General features: G+C 43.9%; 1 protein-coding gene across 4 annotated transcripts; it reads left to right on the top strand.

The window, feature by feature from the left end:
• The first annotated feature begins 761 nt into the window (after positions 1–761).
• On the top strand, positions 762–25,586 carry LOC137304304 (hepatic lectin-like). Of its 4 annotated transcripts, none has more exons than XM_067972849.1 (6): positions 762–1,020; positions 6,512–6,604; positions 8,293–8,364; positions 12,661–12,812; positions 19,385–19,494; positions 25,436–25,586. In XM_067972849.1, the coding sequence occupies exons 1-6, from the start codon at positions 933–935 to the stop codon at positions 25,497–25,499; spliced, it is 579 nt and encodes a 192-aa protein (XP_067828950.1). In that variant the 5' UTR covers positions 762–932; the 3' UTR covers positions 25,500–25,586. The 4 variants fall into 4 exon arrangements, with proteins under 4 accessions (XP_067828950.1, XP_067828951.1, XP_067828949.1 ...); XM_067972848.1 differs by lacking the exon at positions 25,436–25,586 and adding an exon at positions 22,164–22,607 and having other exon boundaries at positions 772–1,020; XM_067972850.1 differs by lacking the exons at positions 6,512–6,604; positions 25,436–25,586 and adding an exon at positions 22,164–22,607 and having other exon boundaries at positions 771–1,020.

The raw sequence follows: 25,586 nt of genomic DNA, 5'->3' as shown, positions 1-25,586 counted from the left end.
ATTCACCAACACTGTAGTAAAGGATCTCACTTTGTGTCAGTTCGGGGGCAAACACACTTCTCAACACGTAGCAGGTAGTGGGCCTACGATTTCAGAACGACTAGGTTTGGTACCTGCTTGGCTAACCCTGGGGTCAGAGACCCGGCTGACACTGGCGACGGGTGAGCTGATCGAGGTATTTAAATTGTTAAAAGGATTCGATGGGGTAGATACGGAGAAACTATTTCCTCTGATGAAGGAATCAAGAACGAGGGGACATTACATAGAATCACATAGAATTTGCAGCATCGAAAAAAATCATCCAGCCCAACAGCTCTATGCCAGTGTTTATGCTCCACACGAGTTCTAATTTTGTATTAAAGAGGAAGCTAGATATGTATGAGAGAAAATGGAATGGAAGGTTATGCTGATAGATGGGAGATGGGAGGAGCCTCGTGTGGAGCATAAACCAATATGGACCAGACGGGCCGAATGGTGTGTTTCTGTGCTGCAAATTCTACACAATTCTATGTAATTCGATGTAGTCTATACACACTTTGAAAGATTGAATCCCAGATCCATTCGTTAAATTTCCCAAAGGTTTAAAATGTCATTGTTTGAAGATGATTTAGAAACCCAGAACAGCATTGATTTTGACTGAGCCCTTTAAAAAAAACACAACAAGATCGAATGCCAGTATGTCACAACATGGTGAAATATCTTGGGCTCGGAGTGATTGATATATGTACTACGCGCTTAGTCACTGTAGAAAGGCAGAGAGCTTCCTTCCTCGCAGTTACAAGAATAACCAGATACGTTTGTGGTAAACCTCTGTGCCCATAGTGAAAACGATAGAGTCACAGGGTTTGAGGGAGTGCATGACAAAAAAAAAAAGCTCTATATTTTACTCTCAGGCTTGATGTTGGACAAGGGAACTTCAATTAGCAGATATCATGGAGTGCACTGACATTTATATAAACTTGGATAACCGACAGCATGATGGAGGAATAGAGAAAGGAAAAAGGAAAGCTGGGAAGCCAGGTACATTATTACCATTTCCTACATTATAGCAGCGGACTAAAGATTTAAGGTAATTGGCAAAGAACCAGGGGGCAGATGAGGAAAACATTTTTCACGCAGCGAGTTGTTGTGATCTGGAATGCAATCCCTGAAAGGGCGGCGGAAGCAGATTCAATAGTAACTTTCAAAAGGGAATTGGATAAATACTTGAAAGGGAAGAATTTTCAGGGCCATGGGGAAAGAGCAGGGGAGTGGGACTAGTTGGATAGCTCTACTAAAGGCACGATGGACCGATTGGCCTCCTTCTGTGCTGGACCATTCTATGATTCTATAAAAGTACTTCATTAGCTGTAAAGCGTTTCGGGATCTCCTGAGGTCGTGAAAGGGCACTGTATATAAATGCAAGTTCTGTTGTTTTTAGGTGAAATATTCTCTGTAACAAATCAAGAAAAGCACATCGGTTACTTCATGAAATGAACAGGAGCTCGGAGAGTTTTTATTAACGCTAACTAACCTCCTATGGTGTTGCTCACAGTAGAACTGAATGGGGGGGGGGGCGAGAAAAGACAGTACAGGTGTTAAGGGGTAAGGATCCCAATAGTGTGGAGGACCCTGAGGTCTCTAGAGGAGGAGTGCAAGTCCTTTCTTTCTCTTCCTTTCTTTCTTTAGTCACTGTACTGTGCAGTTTACTCGGCTCGAAGTCAGGGGCTAAAATTCACACCTGAATGTAAACCTTCAGATCAGTTAACAACAGGGAAAGGGCCATTTTCTGATCGATAACAGTCAGAAAATTCTACTCATTGCCCTTGGCTGCATGTAAACAAAATGAACTGGAAATCCAATATTTAACCAGTGATGTTACTAACATTTACTAGAATGATTCTAGGGACGAGGGACTTTAGTTACATGGATAGACTGGAGAAGCTGGGGTTGTTCTCCTTGGAACAGAGATGGTTGCGAGGAGATTTGATAGAGGTATTCAAAATCATGAAGGGTCTAGACAGAGTAGATTGAGAGAAACTGTTTCCATTGGCGGAAGGATCAAGAACCAGAGGACATAGATTTAAGGCGATTGGCAAAATAACTAAAGGTGACATGAGGAAAAACTTATTGACACAGCGAGTGTTTAGGATCTGGAATGCACTGCCCGAGGGGATGGTGGAGGCAGATTCAATCACGGCCTTCAAAAGGGAACTGGATAAGTACTTGAAAGGAAAAAAATTGCAGGGCTACGGGGAAATTGCAGGGCGGGGGAGTGGGACTAGCTGGATCGCTCTTGCATAGAGACGGCGTGGACTCGATGGGCCGAATAGCCTCCTACCATGCTGTAACCTTTCTATGATTCTAACATGGTGAGAAAGACTTTGACCGCTGAAGTAAAGTTGTTGGGTGGCTGGAAAAGGTTTGAGCCAAAAACGGGAGATGTAAAGATTGGAGCAACTTAAGGTTTAGCGTCTTGAACAGACAAGGTCAAGCTTTCAAAGACCCAGAAAAATACCTTGTGACAAAGAGCCACGAGGAGCCTATAAGGGCTGATCTTGTGTGGTGAAACGAGCATGAGCCCTATAGCGTTATGTGACTAATCGGCAGCTCACACATACATCCAATGTGGTTCTGTGCCAAGAGTGAAGCTTTCCAAATCAGTTCCATAATATACTAGTGTATAATATACCAATATATATAGTGTGCTGGTATATAACGTACCAGTATATATAGTGTCCTAGTACATGAATCACAAGAAGTTAGTATGCAGGTACAGCAAGTGATTAGGAAGGCAAATAGAATGTTGTCATTTATTGCAAGGGGAATGGAATATAAAAGTAGAGATGTTTTGCTTCAGTTGTACAGGGCACTGGTGAGACCACATCTAGAATACTGTGTGCAGTTTTGGTCTCATTTAAGAAAGGACATAATTGCTTTGGAGGCAGTTCAGAGAAGGTTCACTCGACTGATTCCTGGGATGAGGGGGTTATCTTATGAGGAAAGGTTGGACAAGTTGGTGCCTGTATACACTGGAATTTAGACAAATGAGAAGTGATCTTATTGAAACATATAAGATCCTGAGGGTACTTGAAGGGATAGATGCCGAGAGGATGTTTCTCCTTGTGCGAGAGACTAGAACTAGGGGCCACAGTTTAAAAATAAGGCGTCTCCCATTTAAGACGGAGATGAGGAGAAATTTTTTCTCTCAGAGGGTCGTGAGTCTGTGGAACTCCCTTCCCCAGAGAGCAGTGGAGGCAGGGTCATTGAATATTTTTAAGGCTGAGTTAGATAGAGGGAGTCAAAGGTTATAGTAGGTAGACGGGAAAGTAGGGTTGAGGTCACAATCAGATTCGCCATGATCTTATCAAATGGCAGAGCAGGCTCGAGGGGCCGAATGGCCCTACTCCTGCTCCAAATTCATATGTTCGTAATGTATCCATAAATAACGTATATAACGTACCAGTATATATAGTGCACTCATGTATAATGTACTCGTATATGGTGTACTAGTATATAACGTACAATTATATATTGTGTACTTGTGTATAATGAACCCGTATATAGTGTACTAGTATATAATGTACCAGTATATACAGTGTACTAGTGTATAATGTACTAGTATATAGTATACTAGTATATAATGCACCAGTATATATGGTGTAGTAGTATATAACCTATGATTATATAATGTCCTAGTGTATTCATTGATGTTCTCAATGTATACCGCTTAAGACATTTTGAAAGCATTATGACTTTTGCGATGCTTTGTTTCCAACTATTTTATTGAAACTTGAATTGTACTTTCTAATGCCCTTCCCTCCCTCTCTCACTATCTTGTGCCCCTCCTTCCCTGTCTCATTTCCTCTCCTCGTCTCATTCTCCCTCTGTAATTCCCCCATTGGCCTTTCATTCCCTCCCACTCATTCCCACACTCTCTGCTTCTTGCACTTCCTTTCATTCTTCATGCTCTTCCTCCTTTTTCCATCTCTCTTCTTGACTCTCTCTCTTCCTTTTCTTATCAGCCTTTTCTATCCCCAGCCCTATCTCTCATCTTCCTTCTTCATCCCTCCTCTCTCATTGCCTCTTCTTTCCTTTCTCTTTCCACGTTTCTCTTCCATTCCTTCACATCGTTCTCTGCCTCATTCCTTCTCTCTTTTTGCCTCTTCTCCCTTATTCCTTCATTCTCATTCCCAATCCATCCCTCATCACCCCCATCTCTTTCTCCTTCATTCCTCCCATCTCTCTCATTGTCTTTCTCGCCTATGCCCTCCAGGTTTCCCTCTGTCCCTCATTCCCTCTCAGTCACACTGGGTTAAATGCCAAGCGGTGCCTCCATACCAGGATATGGCTTCCTTTCTGTTAGGGAGACTGGTTGGGCACTGCCCATTTGTGCTTCGGGCAGAAGCAGCAGTGTTGTTTGTAGTTGTCGCACCTCTGGTTTTGCAGATCTGGTTTATGGCTTAAAAGCTGATCATGTCGGATAATTAGTGGGTATTCTGATTAGTTCAAAATGTATTATTTAGCCAAGATGTCTACCTGTATTACCGTGGCTAACCTGCATCTCTCACATTGACGTTGGATGTATGGGTAGGTGCAAAGAGACACATTTTAATCACAGAATAGCCACATCTAGCTCAAGAGGTGATGTATGGACACCCTGATCTGGAATGACGTTAAGGGGGGATCTCAATGAATTATAGAAAATAATAGAATAATAGAGTCATGCAGCACTGATGGTGACTACTTGGTCCATCGTGCCAATGCTGGCTCTTTGAAAGAGCTATCCAGTTAGTCCCACCCCTCTGCTCTTTTCCCATATCTCTGCAAATGTTCCCTTTTCATGTGTATATCCAATTCCCTTTTTGAAAGGTTCTATTGAATCTGCTTCCACCACCCTTTCAGACAGTGCATTCCAGATCATAGCTGCGTAAAAAAAACTTTCTCCTCATCTCCCCTTTGGATCTTCTGCCAATTAGATCCGTGCCTTCTGGTTATCGACCCTCCTGCCAGTGGAAACAGTTTCTCCCTCTCTACCCTATCAAAACCCCTGATAATTTTGAACTTTTCTATTAAATATTCCCTTAACCTTCTCTGCTCTCAGGAGAACAATCCCAAATATTAAATGGTAATGATAAGGCAAAATGATTCTCATTTCAAAAACTGTCAGTGAAATAACAGCGATCGCAGCTTGCAATGTTTCGTACAGAAACCCCTCACTGTTCAGGAAACTTGGATTGTTCAAGTTTTATCAGACATTCCTCGGGTTTTGCTGATGTGAAATCCCGGGAGCTATTAGTTCCGTTTTTCTCGGCAGGACGTCGATTCCTTCTCCGGATAAATCTTCACTCGTAATCTTCCTCTTTCCTGATTATGTCGGTTAACGTTATTAAACCTGTCTCTAAGTTCTTGCACGCTCTTATACTTTAGCACTAGATTTGATATAGTACCACGCCATGAGGTGCATTTATCCTGCTCGTTAAGGGGGAGGGGAATCATCTTCTTTGTTTTTCCTCTCCTTTCTCTGGAAGTTAACTGATTGAACGTGTGTGGTAACATGGGCACTCATCACTCCCACCCATGTGTCCAATATTCATGCCTGAACTTTGACAGTGGTTGTCCGCAGGGTATGTTACCACGGGGGCGGGCGGGGGAGGGGATGGGTTACTGGTTAATTTATGCTTCCTTAGCCCAGGGTTGTTGGGGCCAACTTTAGAAGCCCAACCTGCTCCAATCATCTGAGTATAATCTATAAAATCCAGTTTGGGAATTTCCTGGACGGCATGGCTCACCGATTAGGCCCCAGCTGCAGTATTGTGGCCGATTCTGGGCACCGCACTTTAGAAAGGACGTCAAGGCCTTGGATAGGATGCAGAGGGGATTTACTAGGACGGTTTCAGGGATGAAGGACCCGTGGAGAGAGTAGAGAAGCTGGGATTGTTCTCCTTAGAGCAGAGAAGGTTAAGGGGAGATTTGATAAAGGTGTTCAGAATTATGAGGGGTTTTGATAGAGTAAATAAGGAGAAACTGTTTTCACTGGCAGGAGGGTCGGTAACCAGAGGACACAGATTTAAGATAAGTGGCAAAAAATCCAGGGGGGAGATGAAGAGAATTTCTTTTACACAGCGAGTTGTTGTGATCGCGAATGCACTGCCTGAAAGGGTAGTGGAACCAGATTCAATAGTAACTTTCAAAAGGAAAGTGGGATATGTACTTAAAAAGGAGAAATTTGTAGGGCTACGGGGAAAGAGCAGGGGAGTGGGACTAATTGGGCAGCTCTTTCAAAGAGCTGGAACAGGCACGATGGGCCAAATGGCCTCCTTCTGTGCTATATCAGTCTATGATTCTATTCCCGGATGATCTCACTGGGCCATCATTCCCTTGAAAGAATGGTAAGCTTTGGTTTACAAAACACATGATGGACCATCACATTGCCTGTGTGTCATGATGAGAGCGACTCACACTTTTCATGTGATGGTGCCCCTGTAATATTTCAGTGCTGATTTTCATTCACACTTTGCAAAACATGCAGATCAAGGAAAACCTGCAGCTCTGATTGTCTACCTCCTCCTGGGTCTCTCCATCCTGCTGTCTTTGATACTTCTCATCCTTGGAGTTACACTGAGTAAGTTCTGAGATATTTAACTTCTAAACTGTGAACATTGTTACTGTGAATTCTGCAGTGATGATTATTAATTCTGGGATAGCAATTAATTAGGATAGAAGAAAGAAAGCTTTAGTGATGTTGGTTGAGGGATAAATAACTAGGGAGAACTCCCCTGCTCTTCTTCGAAATAGTGCCATGGGATCTTCTACGTCCACCTGAGAGAGCAAACGGGGCCTCAGCTTAATGTCTCATTCGAAAGACAGCACCTCCAACAGTGCAGCACTCCCTCAGCACTGCGCTGGAGCGTCAACCTAGATTTTGTGCTCAAGTCTCTGGAGTGGGACTTGAACCCACAACCTTCTGACTCAGAGGCGAGAGTGCTGCCCACTGAGCCACACCTTAGATCTGTCAAACCCGGTTTTGTGTGATTTTTTAATTATGTTTGGAGATTCAGCTTCCTGACCTTCTCCCGTACTCTGTAGCAACACAAAGAGTAAGCACTGTCCAAACATGCAGTCCTGCACCTCTCCATACCCATGATGGTCTGGAGACTACTGTCAGCACTTGTACTCTCTACCTGCAGTGACTTAATTCCCCCACTTGCAATGATCGAGTATTTGCACACCTACCCCCACTAGATCCATCCAGCAACCCCAACACTGTAGTTTCACTGGATCCAAGAATACCTCAACCCTCTGGCCCTCGATCAATCTACATGATATCTCCACCCTTAAATCCAGTAAAGAAGTCAAGGACCACATGGGGCAAATCCCACACTCCCAGAGGGGAGCTGTGGTTGAAGGGAGCTATGATCAGAAAATAGCGGCTATAATGTTCTAGTCCCTATTTTCAATCCAAGTTCCCTCCAAACATGGCTCCGTCTAGAAAGCTGGCCTGATGCACTGAGCGGCCATTTCTTGTTTTGGATTTTCTTGTCTTCTATATAGAATTACATAGAATTTACAGCACAACAACAGGCCATTCGGCCCCACTGGTCTATGCTGGTGTTTAAGCTCCACACAAGCCTCCTCCCACTCTATTTCATCTCACCCTATCAGCATAATTTTCTATTCATTTCTCCCTCATGTACTTATCTAGATTCTCCTTAATTGCATCTATGCTATTTGCCTCAACCAATCCATGTGGTAGCAAGATCCACATTCTGACCACTCTCTGGGTTAATAAGTTTCTCCTGAATTCCTTATTGAGTTTCTCTTGAATTCCTTATTGAGTTCTGATATAAGAACATAAGAAATAGGAGCAGGAGTAGGCCATATGGTCCCTCGAGCCTGCTCCGCCATTCAATAAGATCTTTGACCTCAACTCCACTTTCCTGCCCACTCCCCATATCCTTTGATTCCCTTAGAGTCCAAAAATCTATCGATCTCAGTGTGAATACACTCAACGACTGAGCATCCACAGCCCTCTGGGGTAGAGAATTCCAAAGGTCACAACCCTCTGAAAGAAGAAATTCCTCCTCATCTCAGTCCTAAATGGCCGACCCCTTATCCTGAGACTTTGTCCCCTAGTTCTAGACTCTCCAGCCAGGGGAAACATCCTCTTAGCATCTACCCTGTAGATCTTATATGTTTCAATGAGATATATTTTATGTGACAACTGATGTTGAGATAGAGTCAAGATAAATCTGCAAAGAAGGTAAATAATAACCTCAGACTACAAGATCTAAAGTGTGCTCTCCCTTTCAGTTACAAGGATGTCCGAGGAAATGAGAAGTTCACACACCAATCTTGTGACTATGCTTTCACAATTGAACAAAAGTAAGTGTTTGATAGAATTAGAACTGAAAGTGCCTCCAATTTTTCAGACTTAAAACTGTCTCTCCATCGATATTCTTTTAGTATGACTGAAAGTTTCACTACTTATCTCAAATCAGTCACACCAAACCCATTCCTTCCTCTTCTTTCTTTAACCCGCTCTTCTGCAACAGATCTTAACTCTGTCCTTTTCAATCTCGCCCTTATCGAGTCTCACCTCTTTCTATCTCTCAGTTATGGGCCCATGAGCAGACCTGGAGGGCACAGTGGGAATGTCACTCACTCAATTGAATGAGTGTTGTCATTTTCCACACACTCACGAGGGGGAATTTTAGCTCCCAGGCAGGAAGCTGGCGGAGTGCATGGGCCGCCCACTGCAGGGGAAGGCCCGGTCCATTTTAATATCCCCATTAACATCCCGCCAGTCAGCTGCCTGTCCAAAACCGGCATCTGGAGGCAGCTGGACAGTTTTGGGCCTATGAAGTCTGGGCAGCCTGGAGGCCGCCCGGCAGGGCAGTCAGGTAAAGTGGCGAAGGTGGAGGTGGTTCGGGAAGATTTCACGGCTGGGAAGGGGGGAAGCCAGGCCTGGCATCAGCCCAAACTTTCTCTGTGGGGCCCTCCTGCTCCTCTGTGCCTCACAAAGATAGGTTTTATATTTACCTTACAGGGTCTCCACTGGACATCATCGAGAGTTTACTGAGCAGGCATTCGCACTCTGCTCAGTAGGCAGTTAAAATAGCTCTGGGGTCCTCTCTAAGTGGTAGGACCCCGATTAACATGAGGCGGGAAGCTCAGCCGCCCAAGAAAACAGCGGAGTTAAAATGTTCGTGAGCCGGGAAGCGAGTGGTACGGGCACCGTTTGGATTTTAATTCCCAAGTTAAATTCCTCCCTATAATGTTTATGCTCATTCGGACTTCAGCTTCTCCCGCCTCCATAGCAACAGCGCGACCTGACACTGCAAACGCTGTGAAAATCGGTCGGTCGGCCACGCTGCCTGCAGTTCTTCAAATTCACTGCCTGGCAGATATCCGTAACGCAATAAAAAGGAACTCAACTTATTCAGTTACCTCGAAGCATCAGCCTTGGATACTGGCTGATATTCCAGGCCTTTGTGCAGCTGGACGTTACTTTATAATAACATTTGTGGATTTTGAGGCTGGAAGGCTGTTTCCAGTGGAGTTCCACAGGGTTCAGTACGAGTTCCCTTGCCTTTTGTGGTATATATTAATGATTTAGACCTAAATGTAAGGGGCACGATTAATGAGTTTGCAGATGATACACAAATTGGCCGTGTGGTTGATAGTGAGGAGGAAAGCTGTAGGCTGTAGGAAAATATCAATGGACTGGTCAGGTGGGCAGAAAAGTAGCAAATGGAATTCAATCCGGAGAAGTGCGAGGTAATGCATTTGGGGAGGGCAAACAAGGCAACGGAATACACTATAAATGGGAGGATACTGAGAGGTGTAGAGGAACAAAGGGACCTTGGAGTGCATGTCCACAGATCCCTGAAGGTAGCAGGTCAGGTAAATAAGGTGGTTAAAAAGGCATACAGGATACTTTTCTTTATTAGCCAAGGCATAGAATATAAGAGCAGGGAGGTTATGCTAGAACTGTATAAAACACTAGTTAGGGCACAGCTTGAGTACTGAGGACAGAACTGGTCACCACATTACAGGAAAGACATGATTGCACTATAGAGGGTACAGAGGAGATTTACGAGGATGTTGCCAGGACTGCAGAATTTTAGCTATGAGGAAAGATTGGATGGGCTGGGGTTATTTTCACTGGAACAAAGGAGGCTGAGGGGTGATTTAATTGAGGTATATAAAATTATGAGGGGACTAGATAGTGTGGATAGGGAGGACCTACTTCCATAAGAAGAGGGGTCAGTGACCAGGGGGCATAGATTTAAAGTAATTGGTAGAAGAATTAGAGGGGAGCTGAGGAGAAATTTTTTCACCCACAGGGTGGTGGGGGTCTGGAACTCACTGCCTGAAAGGGTGGCAGAGGGAGAAACCCTCAACTCATTTAAAAAGTATTTGGAAATGCACTTGAAGTGCCGTAACCTACAGGGCTACGGACCAAATGCTGGAAAGTGGGTTTAAGCTGGATGGCTCTTTTTCAGCCAGCACGGACATGATGGGCCGAATGGCCTCCTTCTGTGCCGTAACTTTCTATGATTCTATGATTTGGGTCAGTTTTTTTTTAAGTTGTTCTTGCATAGAGCCGTCGCAGACTCGATAGGCCGAATGGCCTCCTTCCGTGCTCTAACCTTTCTATGACTCTATTGTTTGTCTTTGTAAGGTTGGTGTGAATGCATCATTCAAAATCAAAAAGGTGATAGCAATTCACGTGCTTTTAGCTCAGGGAAAAGAATCAGAACAAATAATGTTAAATTATGGGTTGGGTTTATTAATTCATCAGCCTGGTGCCATAGGCCAGCAACCCAACCCTACCAGCCCATAAGGCAGTTTCATTCCCATGTAATCTCCTCGGCTTTCAGACATCCCAGAACCACACACAAGGGTTCTTTAAGCAGCTCCTTTAAGACAGATTCTTTAAGGAAAGAGTGACTGAGCATTTCGAAAAATTTGAGCTGATTAGAAAAAGCCAACATGGACTTGTAAAGGGTAGTTCATGTCTAACGAACCTAATTGAATTTTTTGAAGAAGTAACTAAAGTAGTAGACAGGGGAATGTCAATGGATGTAGTTTGTATGGACTTCCAGAAGGCATTCATTAAGGTTCCACATAAAAGACTGTTAGCTAAAATTAAAGTTCATGGAATTTAAGACAAATTGTTGACCTGGTTAGGAGACTGTTTAGGCAGTAGAAGACAGCGAGTCGGGATAATGGGTATGTACTCGGATTGGAAGAAAGTGATTAGTGGTGTCCCACAAGGATCTGTGCTGGGGCCTCAACTATTCACTATTTCATTAATGACTTAGATAACACAATAGAGAGCCATATATCCAAGTTTGCCAATGATACAAAGATTGGTGGCATAACAAGTAATGTAGACAGGAGCATAAAACTGCAAAGAGTCACTGATGGATTAAGTGAGTGGGCAAAACTGTGGCAGATGGATTTCAACGCAGGTAAGTGTGAGGTCATTCATTTTGGACTAAAAAAAGGATAGATGCGAGTATCTTTTAAAAGCTAGGAACAGTGGAGATCCAACGAGATCTCGGGGTCCATGCACAGATCACTAAAATGTAGTAGTCAGTTAAAAAAAAATAATCAAAAAGGCTAATGGAATGTTAGCCTTTATAACTAGAGGGCTAAAATATAAAGGGGAGGAAGTTTTGCTACAGCTATACAAAGCCCTGGAGTACTATGTAGAGTTCTGGGCAGCCCACCTTAGAAAGGATATATTGGCCTTGGAAGGAGTGCAGCACAGATTCACTAGGATGTTACCAGGGCTCCAAAGGTTAGATCATGAGGAGAGATTTCATAAACTAGGCTTGTATTCCCTGGAATGTAAAAGGTTAAGGGATGATTTGATTGAAGTTTTTAGGCTTTTGAAAGGGATTGATAGGGTAGGTAGAGAGAAACTTTTTCTGCTGGTGGAGGAGTCTAGGACAAGGGGACATAACCTTAAAATCAGAGCCAGGCCATTCAGGGGAGAAGTTAGGAAACACTTTTTCACACAGAGGGTGGTAGAAGTGTGGAACTCCCTCCTATAAAAAGCAGTAGATGCTAGCTCAATTAATCATTCTAAATCTGAGATCGATAGATTTTTGCTAGCCAAGGATATTAAGGGATATGGAGCCAAGGCGGGTGGATGGAGTTAGGATACAGATCAGCCGTGATCACACTGAATGGCGGAACAGGCGCGAGGGACTCAATGTTCCTATGGTCCTAAGACGTTCCTTAAAACCAAGCTTTTGGTCACTTGTCCAAATATCTCCTTATGTGGCTTTGTGTCAAATACAGTCTGATAATGCTCCTGTGAAGGACCTTGGGACGTTTTACATTAAAGGCACTATATAAATATAAGTTGTTGTTATTTAGCTCTGAGCTCCAGTGGAGGTTGCAGGAGTTTGACATTGTCTATGTACCTCATTATCTGGCGTTCCTCTATCAATTCCTCTATCAATTACTTGACCAATCAATATTTAATTCCAGCACTTTTTCTAATGTTCCTATTCCTTACATACTCAGTGTTTATCCTCCATATTATATTACAGTACTACCTAGATTTAACATTTGTAGGTGGAACTGTCACAAAGAGTTACTTTGGCTGTTTTCTCTCAGTTATGTATGAGAACAAATGGAGACCAATTGCTGTCTCTACAGGTCAGCCTCATCCCCAGTGCTTCTGCAATTGGAGAACATTCAATCAGAAATGTTACTATTTTTCAACAAACAAAATAGATTGGTCATCAGCCCAGGAAATCTGCTCAGCAAAAATGTCCACCCTTGTCGTCATTAACAGCGTTGAGGAGCAGGTAAGAGTTTCCTGGGTATAATTTAGAATGTTTCTCAGAAATTGCAGACAATTTATCAACACTATTGGATCGCCTGTGGCGTTGCTCGTGATAGATTCCTATATTACCACAGTGACGACTCTTCAAAAAGTACTTCATTGGTTGTAAAACGCTTTGGGGCGTCCTGAGGTCGTGAAAGGCACTATATAAATGTAATAGTGGTTCCATGAAGTAGCCCTCTCCGCTGTTCTTCTTGTCCCCTCCCCTTCCCCTCCCTTCTCCCCACCATACCCACACAAGTAGATTGAGGGAACAAAACCATTCTATGTTGCCTGCCGGTTCGCCATCGCAGAGTTTTTATTTATTATTTGCAAAAATATTTTATTTTACATTTGTAGCCAATAATCAGAATTTTTTTTTAAAAAATACACCCATAAGTATAAATGGAAATTCGGCTAGCTTACTTTATTTGTAGGTAATTTAAATTATAAATTTATTTCTTTCTTGGAGGACTCACTGTTTTATAAGGATTGTTGCACCATGTAACACACAATATATTGATCTGCTGCATATAGCCTGGTGTGTCCCTTTAAGGATGCAAGGTCATGCTAAAGTCAGAAGAAACCAACAGGAAATAACTGGCTTTCTTTCCCTCTTTTAATAAAAATGTGATAAGGAAATTTGCACGTGCGATAAAGTGCATCTTATAACATTCGAACATAGGAAATTGGCAGGCTGGAAAAGTCCTGCTGGTCCATCAATCCTGCCCCACGCCATGATGGCCAGAGCATCCTGATTAGACACTTCCCCTCCCTCCTCCCCCCACCCCAAACCCCTCACCCCCCACAGTCGTGTAATCTCCCGGGAGAGGCAAAAAAACGGAGAAAAAAAACCCAGGGCCAATAAGGAAAAAAAATACTCTGGAAAATTCCTCTCCGACCCCCTCAGGTGATCGAAACCAGTCCAGGAGACCACGTGGACCACATGTTATCTATAAAGGCACTTACCGTCTAGATGATGTGATCTCTGCCCCAGTCAGGAATCAGTCCAGCTCCCTCTTGAAGGCAGAGAGTCAGCACCCACCACACCAGCCGGCAACACATTCCAGAGGATCACTGCTCTCTGGGAAAAGAAGAACCGCCCAACATCCAGTCTATTCCTACTCTCCCATAGTTTAATATTTAGATACTCTCGGTAATGATGTCACCCCCATTAATCCCTCAGCGTGATGGTCACTGTACATCACGATTCACGGGCTATAACATTGCCACTGACAAAATAGAATCTAAATAAACCACCCTCCATAAATTAGACAGTGACCTGTAAATAATAGATATCCTGGAGTGAGTCATAGTAACATAGTAGGTACCGCATAGGAGGAGGCCATTCGGCCCATCATGCCTGTGCCGGCTCTTTGAAAGAGCTATCCAATTAGTTCTATTCCCCAGCTCTTTCCCCATAGCCCTATAAATTTTTTCCCTTCAAGTATTTACCTAATTCCCTTTTGAGAGTTACTATTGAATCTGCGTCCACCGCCCTTTCAGGCAGCGCATTCCAGATCATAACAACTCGCCGCATAAAAAAAGTTTCCTCATGTCGCTTCTGGCTCTTTTGCCGATCACCTTAAATCTGTGTCCTCTGGTTACCGACCCTTCTACCACTGGAAACAGTTTCTCCTTATCAGTGCAGGCTCGATGGTCTGAGTGGCCTCCTTCTATGTCATAACCATTCTATGATTCTATGATTTACTCTATCAAAACCGTTCATGATTTTGAACACCTCTATCAAATCTCCGCTTAACCTTCTCTGTTCTAAGGACAGCAACCCCAGCTTCTCCCGACTCCCAACATAACTGAAGTCCCTCATCCCTTGGTACCATTCTAGTAAATCTCTTCTGCTTATAGGATGAGTCTGTCAGATTATAGTTATCACATTTTCTCGCACGTCTAAGGCTTTAATCTAATCATTAAAGAGCCAAATGTAATGCTAATGAGGGGACCACCCCATAACGCGATCCTGTGCCCAATAGGCTGATAAAAAAGGGATTGTAAGGGTAGCTTGTTCCTTTCAGCTGGGTCCTTGTTGTTAAAGATCTTTTGATTTTGTTGGACAAAGAAAGTAAGGAGAACTTCTTAGAGCTTTCCTTACAGTTTCTTATATCTGTGTTGCATCTGTCGTGTGACTGTTCAGCTGAAGCTGTTGGTGATCTCATTTGTACCCTACTCTCTTGGCCGACTTCTCGATTTGTCGGTTCTGGAGGAGGGGGTGAAGAATCAGACTTGACGCACTGAACTAGGGAAGATATTTGAGTTTGAGGAAGCAGACTCTTCCAGATCTCTTTCATCTTCACCTTTACACAACTCTGCACTTTTTACAGAGTACATATTCCTTCCAGTCGACAGTACCTTTCAATTGCCTGTTTTAGAATTCATCTACCACTGTTGTGTCCATTTACAGATTTTATCTGCCTTTTTTTGTGGTCTACTGACCATTTCCTTAAACCCGACTACTTCCCCAAGTTTAGTGTCAGTTTCAGCCCTCTGCACTGAGCCTTGTTGACATCAATTAGAAACACTTGGTGCCTCAGCTCCAATCCTGAGTCATTGCAACCCATCCCCTCCCCAACACCACTCTCTCGCAAGTTCCTCCATTGAATTCTTTCCTTATTTTTAGATTTTAAGCTTTAGTGACAACATTTTTTTTATCCTTGGTGCATTCAAAAGAATTAAATACTATGCTGTCATAAAGGCTGAACATGCCTCTTGACGGGAAATTGTTTTGTATTGTATCTTTTTTTCAGTAATGATCATAGATATTAAGGTTAATAGCATTTCAAACAAATTACAGCTACATTTTCCTGCTCTGGAGTTCCCTCCCTGCCTCTCTACCTTTCTCTCCTCCTTTAAGACGCTCCTTAAAATCTACCTCTCGCCTGTCCTAATATCTCCTTATGTGGCTCGGTGTCAAATATTGTCTGATTACGCTCCTATGACGCACCTTGGGACGTTTTACTACGTTAAAGGCGCTATATAAATGCAAGTTATTGTTGTGGTTGCTACTAAGCTACAAAATGGAGGCCAGTACCCACACGTGTACAAGATGCAGGCAGGGAACTTTGATTTGCAGCTGGAACTGGAAGCGGAGACCTTGACCTGTGGAAGTAATGGGGGTAATTGTAACCTCACCCGCTCGGCGGGAACTGGCACGATCAGATCGGCCGTCGAAGTCAACAGAAATCGGACGGTGTGTAAACCTGGCGGCTGAGGTGATTGCGTCAGTTTCTTGCCAGGCGGATCAGGTTGAAATTACCCACAAAAAATTCAGTGCCTCAACTACCGCAAGGAACACTGCCCCTTTAACGATCCGCCCACCATCATTAAGTGGGGACGGGACTTCCGGATTTCGGATGCGCGCACATCCAAACGTGCCTGGGTTAAACCAGGAAGTGGGCACGTTGGAGCCGGGTTGCGGTCCCACTTCAAAAATCAGTTATTTTTACCTCCCACCCGTCCCCAACCCAACCCTTGGTTAAAATTACCCCCATTCGTGACCTCGTTACCCAGTTACGGGTACTCTCTTGGCCTACCTCTCGATTTGTAGGTTCTGGAGGAGGGGGTGAAGAATCAGACTTGTCGGACTGAAGTAGGGAAGATATTTGAGACTGATGAAGCAGAGTCTTCCAGATCTCTTTCAACTTTACCTTAACGCAACTCTGCACTTTGTACAGAGTACATACGCGGCCTACATATTTTTTCCGGCCTACAGTATCTTCCAGTTGCCTGTTTTAGAATTCATCTGCCACTGTTGCGCCCAGTTACCGATTTTATCTGCCTATTTTTATTGTGGACTACTGTCTGTTTCCTCAAAAGCAAAATAGTGCGGATGCTTGAAATCTGAAATAAAAACAGAAAATGCAGGTCAGACAGCATCTGTGGAGAAAGAAACAGAGTTAACGTTTCAGGTCAAAGACCTTTCGTCAGAACTGGAAGATGTTAAAAATATTTCATATTTCCTCAAACTCGACTACTTCCCCAAGTTTAGTATCAGCTTCAGCCCTCTGCACTGAGCCAATTAGAAACACTTGGTGCCCCAGCACCAAGCCTGAGTCATTGCAACCCAACCCCTCCCCAACATTACTCCCTTACAAGTTCCTCTATTGTAGTCTTTCCTTCTTATTTTTCTCCCTCTCCGCCTCTCTACCTCTCTCTCCTCCTTTAAGACGCTCCTTAAAACTTATCTCTCACCTGTCCTAATATCCCCTTATGTGGCTCGGTGTCAAATTTTGTCTGATTACACTCCTGTGACACACCTTGGGACGTTTTACTACGTTAAAGACCCTATATAAATGCAAGTTGTTATTGTAGATATTGCTAAGCTTCAAAATGGAGGCCAGTACCCACATGTGTACAAGATGCAGGGAGGGGATTTTGATTTGCAGATGAAACTGGATGTGGAACATAAGAAATAGGAGCAGGAGTAGGCCATAGGGCCCCTCGAGCCTGCTCCGCCATTCAATCAGATCATGGCTGATCTTCAACCTCAACTCCACTTTCCTGCTCAATCCCCATATCCCATGATTCCCCTAGAGTCCAAAAATTTATCTATCTCAGCCTTGAATATACCCAACGTCAGCATCCACAGCCCTCTGGGGTAGAGAATTCCAAAGATTCACAACCCTCTGAGTGAAGAAATGCCTCCTCATCTCAGTCTTAAATGGCTGACTCCTTATCCTGCAACTATGCCCTCTAGTTCTAGACTCTCCAGTCAGGGGAAAAAACCTCTCAGTATCTACCCTGTCAAGCTGCCTCAGAATCTTATTTGTTTCACTGAGATCCCCTCTCATTCTTCTAAACTCCAGAAAGTATAGGCCCATTCTACTCAATCTCTCCTCACAGGACAAACCTCTCATCCCAGGAATTAATCTAGTGAACCTTTGTTGCACCACCTCTAAGGCAAGTATATCCTTCCTTAGATAAGGAGACCAAAACTGAACTCAGTACACCAGGTGAGGACTCACCAAAGCCCTGTACAATTGTAGTAAGTCTTCCTTACTCTTATACTCCAACCCCCTTGCAATAAAGGCCAACATGTCATTTGCCTTCCTAATTGCTTGCTGTACCTGCATTTTAACTTTTCGTGTTTCATGTACCAGGACACCCAAGCCTCTCTGGATTCTAACATTTAATAGATTCTCACCATTTATAAAATATTCTGTTTTTCTATTCTTCCTACCAAAGTGAATAACCTCACATTTCCCCACATTATACTCCATCTGCCACCTTCTTGCCCACTCGCTTAACCTGACTATATCCCTTTGCAGATTCTTTGTGTCCTCCTCACAGCTTACTTTCCCACCTAGCTTTGTATCGTCAGCAAACTTGGATACACTACACTCGGTCCCTTTATCCAAGTCATTAATATAGATTGTAAATAGCTGAGGCCCCAGCACTGATCCTTGCGGTACCCCACTAGATACAGCCTGCCAACCTGAAAATGACCCATTTATCCCTACTTTCTGTTTTCTGACCGTTAACCAATCCTCTATCCATGCTAATATGTTACCCCAATCCCATGAGCCCTTATCTTGCGTAACAACCTTTCATGTGACACCTTAGCAAATGCCTTTTGAAAATCCAAATATACTGCCTCCGCAGGTTCCCCTGCTAGTTACATCCTCAAAGAGCTCTAATAAATTTGTCAAACACGATTTCCCTTCCTTAAAACCATGTTGACTCTGCCTGATCAGATTATGACTTTCTAAGTGCCCGGTTACCACTTCCTTAATAATGGATTCCAGCATTTTTCTGATGACTGATGTCAGGCTAACTGGCCTGTAGTTCCCTGTTTTCTCTCTCCATCCTTTCTTGAATAGTATGGTTACATTTGCTACCTTCCAGTCTGCTGGGACCGTTCTAGAATCTAGGGAATTTTGGAAGATCATAACAAATGCATCCACTATCTCTGCAGCCACCTCTTTAGAGCCCTCAGATGTAGGCCATCAGGTCCAGGGGCTTTATCGGCTTTTAGTCACATTAGTTTCTCAAGTACTTTTTCTCTACTGATAATAATTACTTTAAGTTCCTCACTCTCATTAGCCCCGTGGTTCCCCACTATTTCTGGTATGCTTTTTGCGTCTTCTACTGTGAAGACAGATACAAAATATTTGTTTAACGCATCTGCCATTTCCTGATTCCCCATTATAATTTCTCCTCTGTCAGCCTCTAGGGGACCAACATTTACTTTTGCTACTCTGGAGAAGGACTTGTGGAGATGCATAATTTCTTGACATGTGATTCTGCTTCTGTGTAATTAACCCACTTGTAAATAAATCTAACTATCAGTTTGTGCCCGAATACTACAGTCTGACATTGTAGTGTTTATAACAGAGTGAACAGGAAGGCACAGTGCCCTGGCAGAAGGTTCCACTTGTCAATCCTCAGCAGAGCAGGCTTGCTTATGGAAACCTCCCTTTTCACTTTGACCATGGGTTAAAACAGTTAATCAGGCAGGATCGTCCTATTCTGAAGGGTTGGCTGCTATTTATCAGGTTATTGTCTCACACAGTTATGTTTTTCTTTTAATTTACTTCACAGACATTCCTAAAAGAACAGATTAATTCACCACATTGGATTGGAGTCAGAGACTTGGCCACTGAAGGCAACTGGCGCTGGGTGGACGGCACCAATTATTCGTCCACAGTTAAGTAAGTTCTCTCTCCGATTACTCATTCCACCCAATCCCTGTGGTGCTGCATATTGAATAGGAACATGAATATGATCTTGTCCTTCGGCAGCTCAGCTTCAAGTATCATCAAAGAGAAACTCCTTTGAAAGCCAGACCATGTCTAGGTTAATGAAGACTTTGGCAGCCATTTTCCTGTAAATTGTTATTCTCAGAAAGGAACAAGTGAGGAAGATCAGACATGGGAGAAACAGGTTTGAATAGTCCACAATATGATTCTGGGTGTTAAGCTCTATTGCTTAAGTGTCAGCTGTAGTTCAGTCAGTAGCACTCTTGCCTCTGAGTCAGAAGGTCGTGGGTTCAAGTCCTGCTCTAGAGACTTAAGCACAAAATCTTACACCTTCCCCCAACACTTTTTTCCTAAATAAGCTGGCATTTTAATTTCCATAAAAGCTTTCTCCACGGTTATCTGGTTTCCTCTTAAATTGATCTATTTGTGGTGTAGTTGATGGGCGAGCTTCTGACTCTTTCACCATCAATTCGGGGTTTCCAGGACTTCTCATGCCCTTCTTTCTCTTTCTCTCTCTTACTGTTTTTCCCTTAAATCAGTGACCTGCTCCAACTCATCCTCACTATTTTGTTGATGATTCCACTCTACATTCCGAAGCTCCTTTCTAGATATAAGCCCTCAGTGCACACACACCAGTCCTCTCATAGTGCAATGGCTGATTCACTACATGCTGGTCTCCTTCATGCTTTTTGATGGGACAGTAACACCTTCATGTCTTTTACAAGTTCAACCAACATTCCTAACCTTCAATGGCTCTGCCCCTAAGTCTTTTCCATTCATTGGCATTCTTGCTCTCACTATCTCCTCTGATCTCAAATGGAATGCCCACATCCACTCCACTTCTTAAGTTGTCTCAGTTTTCACTTTTGCGCCAAGCAATTTTGTCTCCTCGACAAAATCCAAGCCTACCCAAGACTTGAATGCTGTTGCCTATCTGGAGACAATCTTCTACTCCTCTCTCACATTCCTTGGACAGGAAATAAGCAAAAACTCATCAACTGATTGGCATTCCCTTCCTCATATCCCTCACCAGTATAAACTTTATTGCATTTATTTTATTGATGCTGCTTGAAATAGACTAGGTCCTCACAACAAGTAGTAATCAACATCTCATTTATTAATAGTCAAATCAAACATGTAAAAGTACCCAATATTGTAAGACAGTAACAATACAGAGATTAAAACAATATTTCCCCGTTTGATCTCTGGGCAGAGTTCATAATTAAGTTGGCGGCCTGATCGTTTCCAGTTTTCTGACAGCTGGGTAATTTTCTGACAGCTACGTGTCCTTCTCTGGATCCACTGCCCCGAGTTATTATGCCCCACCCCCACCCCGGCAGGACCCTCACACCATATAAGAACATAAGAACATAAGAAATAGGAGCAGGAGTAGGCCAATCGGCCCCTCGAGCCTGCTCCGCCATTCAATAAGATCATGGCGGATCTGATCCTAACCTCAAATCTAAATTCATGTCCAATTTCCTGCCCGCTCCCCGTAACCCCTAATATATGGGGTTGTTACCCATAAGACCCTTACAGATTAACAAAGTTGCTTTTCAAAGAATTCAAGATGGTCAGCTTGTTTTGACATTACTCATCTAAGCACAAGACCCTTTGCAAGGTTGTTTTTCAAGACTGGCCAGTTTATTGACCGCACTCATCTAGCTTTCTCCTGGTCTTATCGCTATTTTTGGGTTATTGTTCCACTTTGTCAGCCATTGTTCCTCTTTTACCACATAGCTGCCTTGCCTCACCGTAAGAGTAACAAGGGTCAGCCACGAGTCAAAGGTTGACAGTTTACAATTCAGCAAAATCAGCCGAGGTCTCAGCAAAATACGCAGCACAGCCTGCAGAGCATGACAGTTAGTAGCATTGAGAAAATTATGTCAATTTTTCCCTATTTCCAATATTCTTACAAGATGTGCTCATTGCTCCTGCAAACTTTCTCTTTCGTTTCTCCTTAATTCCAATACACTCGTCCTCCTCACTGAGATCAAGACTCATTGGATCTAGACTCATCGCACTGTCTCCCCCTCGAACCAAACATTTCTCAGGACCTCAGTGCTGTGAACCCCTTCCCTCCTTCAGTCCCACCTTTTTCCTCCGCTATATAGTTCTAAAAAATAACATTGTTGGAATATTATGATATTATTAAACATTAAGCGATAGTTTAGAGTACATGCTGTGTGCAGACCATGTACAACAACAACTTGGATTTATGTAGCGCCTTTAATGCAGTAAAACGTCCAAAGGCACATCACAAGAGCGTTATCAGACAAAAATTGACACCGAGCCACATAAGAAGACAGTGGGACAGGTGACCAAAAGCTTGGTCAAAGAGGTAGGCTTTAAGGAGCATCGTAAAGGAGAGGGAGGAAAAGAGGCAGAGAGGTTTAGGGAGGGAATTCCAGAGCTTGGGGCCTGGGCAGCCGAAGGCACGGCCGCCAATGGTGGAGCGATGAAAATCAGGGATGCGCCAGAGGCCAGAATTGGAGGAGTGCAGAGATCTAGGAGGGTTGTAGGGCTGGAAGAGGTTACAGAAATAGGGAGGGGCGAGGGAGGTACACTCAACATCATATGAAACAATGGCTGATACTCTATTCCAATTGTGTGTTATTTAGATTTTGGCTTTCGGGTGAACCCAATGATATGGGAAACGAGGATTGTGCAGCGATGTTCACTTCTGGAGGATGGAATGACTTTTCATGTAACAGAAATATGAACTTCATTTGTGAAAAACCAATGCTGCCTTATTTTACATAATATTTCACTCAAGTGAAGAGAGAAAAGGGGATTCCTTCTGTTTTATTGTACTTTCTGATCTCTGATGTAATCAATCTGTACGAACCATTTGGCAAACACTTGACCATTTCCTGCAGGATCCGACCTCTAGGCCTCTGTCTAATTCTATTCAACAGATCTTTAACGCCAGGGTTAGTGCTGTGTTGGGTAAATACTCACCTCCAACACTCACTTACCCAGCACTAAGATTTATTTTTCTATTCTCTGAGTGTCTGAAAAGTTCTGCTAAGAAATAAATGTTCCCACTGCAGGAAAATTAGAAAGACTCGCTGTCCTTTATTTGTCAAGGTTGTCGCCATGTTAGGGTAAACCACAGCGAGAGTGAGTAAGAGAGAGGGACTGAAAGGGGGAGTGAGAGTGAGAGAGGGAAAGCGTGAGAGTGAGAGACTGATGGAGAAAGAGAGTGAGAGTGTGAGGGAGAGGGAGGGAGATAGGAATTGGGAGAGGGAGGGAACGAGAGAGAGAGAGGGAGAGGGAAAGGGAGAGGAAGAGGGAGGAAAAGGGAGAGGGAAAGGGAGAGAGAGGGAGAGGGGGTGAGAGAGAGAGAGGGCGAGAAAGCGAGGGAGAGAGAGAGGGAGGGAGAGGGAGAAAGAGAGGTGAAACTCTCCAAAACCGGTGTTAGGGTTGCAGAGAAACCAGGCACTTCCATATTGCCATTGTGAGACTCGGCAGTGAGTGTCTATTTAACAATAGAGGATGTCACCAGCACTTTCCCACATTCAGGAGCAGGATCCCTGACTGATTCTTCCCCCTCGCAAGACCTAGGGTGCTAAGGCTAATCGGTTCCCTAGCTGAGATGAGCCATTGGAGAAAGTGCAAAAAAAGATTTACAAGGATGATACCAGAACTGAGAGGGTACAACTAGCAGGAAAGACTGAATAGGCTGAGGCTCTTTACTCTAGAAAAAAGACTGAGAGGTGACCTGATAGAGGTCTTTAAAATTATGAAGTGGTTTGATAGGGTACACAAAGAAAAAATGTTTCCACTTGTGGGGAACTCCATTAAAATAAAATAGTCACTAATAAATCCATTAGGGAATTCAAGAGAAACGTCTTTACTCAGACAGAGATGAGAATGGGGAATTCACCACCACAAGGAATGATTGAAGCGAATAGCATAGACGCCTTTAAGGGGAAGCTAGATAAACACATGAGGGAGAAATGAATAGAGGATATGGTGGAGATGAAGTAAATAGAGTGGGAGAAGGCTCGTTTGGAGCATAAACAACAGCATTGAGCAGTTGGGCCGAATGGCCTGTTTCCATGTTGTAAATTCTGTGTAATTCTATGTACGTAACTCTGCACAGACCAGGGATTGAACCCAATGCCTTCTGCTGTGAGCAGCTCATGACGTTTTCACCCAGTGAGCCATCAGGTAACTTTGAACTTTCGAGCCGATTTGCTTTCGCCTTCCCAATATGGCAAGATTGAGATGCCGCTGAGCGCCCGGGAGAACTTTTAACAAGAGCTCGCACAACCTTACTCCCCCTCACCCTTGCCCATATTGTGTAATGGTGCTGCGCTCTGATGGGGCTTGTACACCCTCCGCTCTTGTTCCGCACTAGCTGTTGGAGGTCTGATCAAATAGATCACTGGATCGAAGGAAGAAATCAGGAAGTAAATCTAGGAATGCCATGCAAGGACTTCAGCCCCAAGGCTGTGCGAAAACCGCGGAGGTGCGTATTTCCGAAAGAGACACTCACGTGCTTTTATTGGCAGCTAATTGGAGTTCTAGTTAAAGTAGGGTTAGGAGATCTCATTCAAAGTAGAAGCCTCTGGCAATCGCTCAAAGGAAAAACAACCGCAGAATTTTGGTAGGGTTCAGAAGGCGGGAGTGCCTTCCAATTTATCCAGCAGGCTCTCGCAGATTTCCTCCGTGTTCCTCAAACCCAAGCTGCAGGTTGAGCTGGCCCATTGTGCTGTGGAGATCTGTTCAGTTGAGAACAGCAGGCCCAGGGTGCTTGTCAACGGGGTGTTAATAGTTTTAGATGGAAGAGCTTATGTAAGGCCAGAGAGAACCAGCAACTCGCATTCAAAGGTAAAAGAGTCCCCCAGCGTGACCTCCACCACCTAGGTGAACAAGGGCAGCGTATCTTGGCTGCAGTGTGTACTATGCACAGGATGCACTGCAGCAACTCACCAAGGCTTCTTCGACAGCACCTCCCAAACCCACGACCTCCACCACCTAGAAGGACAAGGGCAGCAGGTGCATGGGAACACCGTCGCCCCCAAGTTCCCCTCCAAGTCACACACCGTCCCAACTTGGACAAACATCGCCGTTCCTTCATCGGCGTTGAGTCAAAATCCTGGAACTCTCGATCTAACAACACTGCGGGAGCACCTTCGCCACACGGACTGCGGCGGTTCAAGAAGGCGATTCACCACCACCTTCTCAAGGGCACCTAAGGATGGGCAATAAATGTCTTGGCCTTGCCAGTGACGCCCATATCCCAAGAATTAATTAACTAAACCCAGCTAGGGAGTGGGACTAGCTGGATTGCTCTTGCATAGAGCCGGCGCGGACTCGATGGGCCGAATGGCCTCCTTCCGCGCTGTATCCTTTCTACCATTCTATTAAAAAAACTATTTGCCTGAACTTGTTAACTTTACGCAAATGGCTTAAACCCATTGAACAGGTAGTTGAAACTCACAAGATTAGATATTCTGTTCTATCCCACTGGGGTTAGAGTTCCTGAGTCCCCTGTTGTCACATCAGTGAAAGCAACTTGCCGGTAGCTGGCCGGTCGGGGCTGTGTCGACCCACTTGTTCCATCACCGCCCCAATCTAACTGTACAGAGGTTTGGCAGCCACTTGAGAAGATAAGTGGACTCGTTAATCTGCACTTCATTATGTTTACAGTACGATTAAATAGCGCGCCGCTCAGCCGGAATATCAGGGAGAGTTGCCGATCCTGCTGAGGGACTGAGGGAGTTATAGCGTGGGGGTTTTAAAAGCAACTTAAGACGCAAACGCTTCCAGTCACTTTCAATAATTCTGTCTAAAACTACACAAACCCATGATAGATGTATGTTAATTTATGCACATGATCTGCTCATGCAATATTTCAGATATATTAACTTTTTCTTTACAGCTGTGGCTCCGTGGTAGCACTCTCGTCTCTGAGTCAGAGGTTTAAGCCCCACTCCAAAGAATAGAGCACAAGATCTAGGCTGACACTCCAGCACAGTCCTGAGGGAGTGCTGCACTGTCGGAAGTGCCGTTTTTCGGATGAAACATTAAAC

This window comes from Heptranchias perlo, chromosome 37, assembly GCF_035084215.1.
Source record: "Heptranchias perlo isolate sHepPer1 chromosome 37, sHepPer1.hap1, whole genome shotgun sequence".
Classification (NCBI taxonomy): Eukaryota; Metazoa; Chordata; class Chondrichthyes; order Hexanchiformes; family Hexanchidae; genus Heptranchias; species Heptranchias perlo.
Note: the sequence above shows the minus strand (reverse complement) of the source record. Positions and strands in the feature narration are given on the sequence as shown.

What these genes read in the sequence shown, in the direction of transcription:
- LOC137304304 (XM_067972848.1), top strand. Translation starts at nt 933, where the DNA reads ATGGAGTGCACTGACATTTATATAAACTTGGATAACCGACAGCATGAT. An exon ending in AAGGAAAGCTGGGAAGCCAG is followed by an intron (nt 1,021 to 6,511) that starts GTACATTATTAC and finishes CAAAACATGCAG; the next exon opens with ATCAAGGAAAACCTGCAGCT. An exon ending in CATCCTTGGAGTTACACTGA is followed by an intron (nt 6,605 to 8,292) that starts GTAAGTTCTGAG and finishes TCTCCCTTTCAG; the next exon opens with TTACAAGGATGTCCGAGGAA.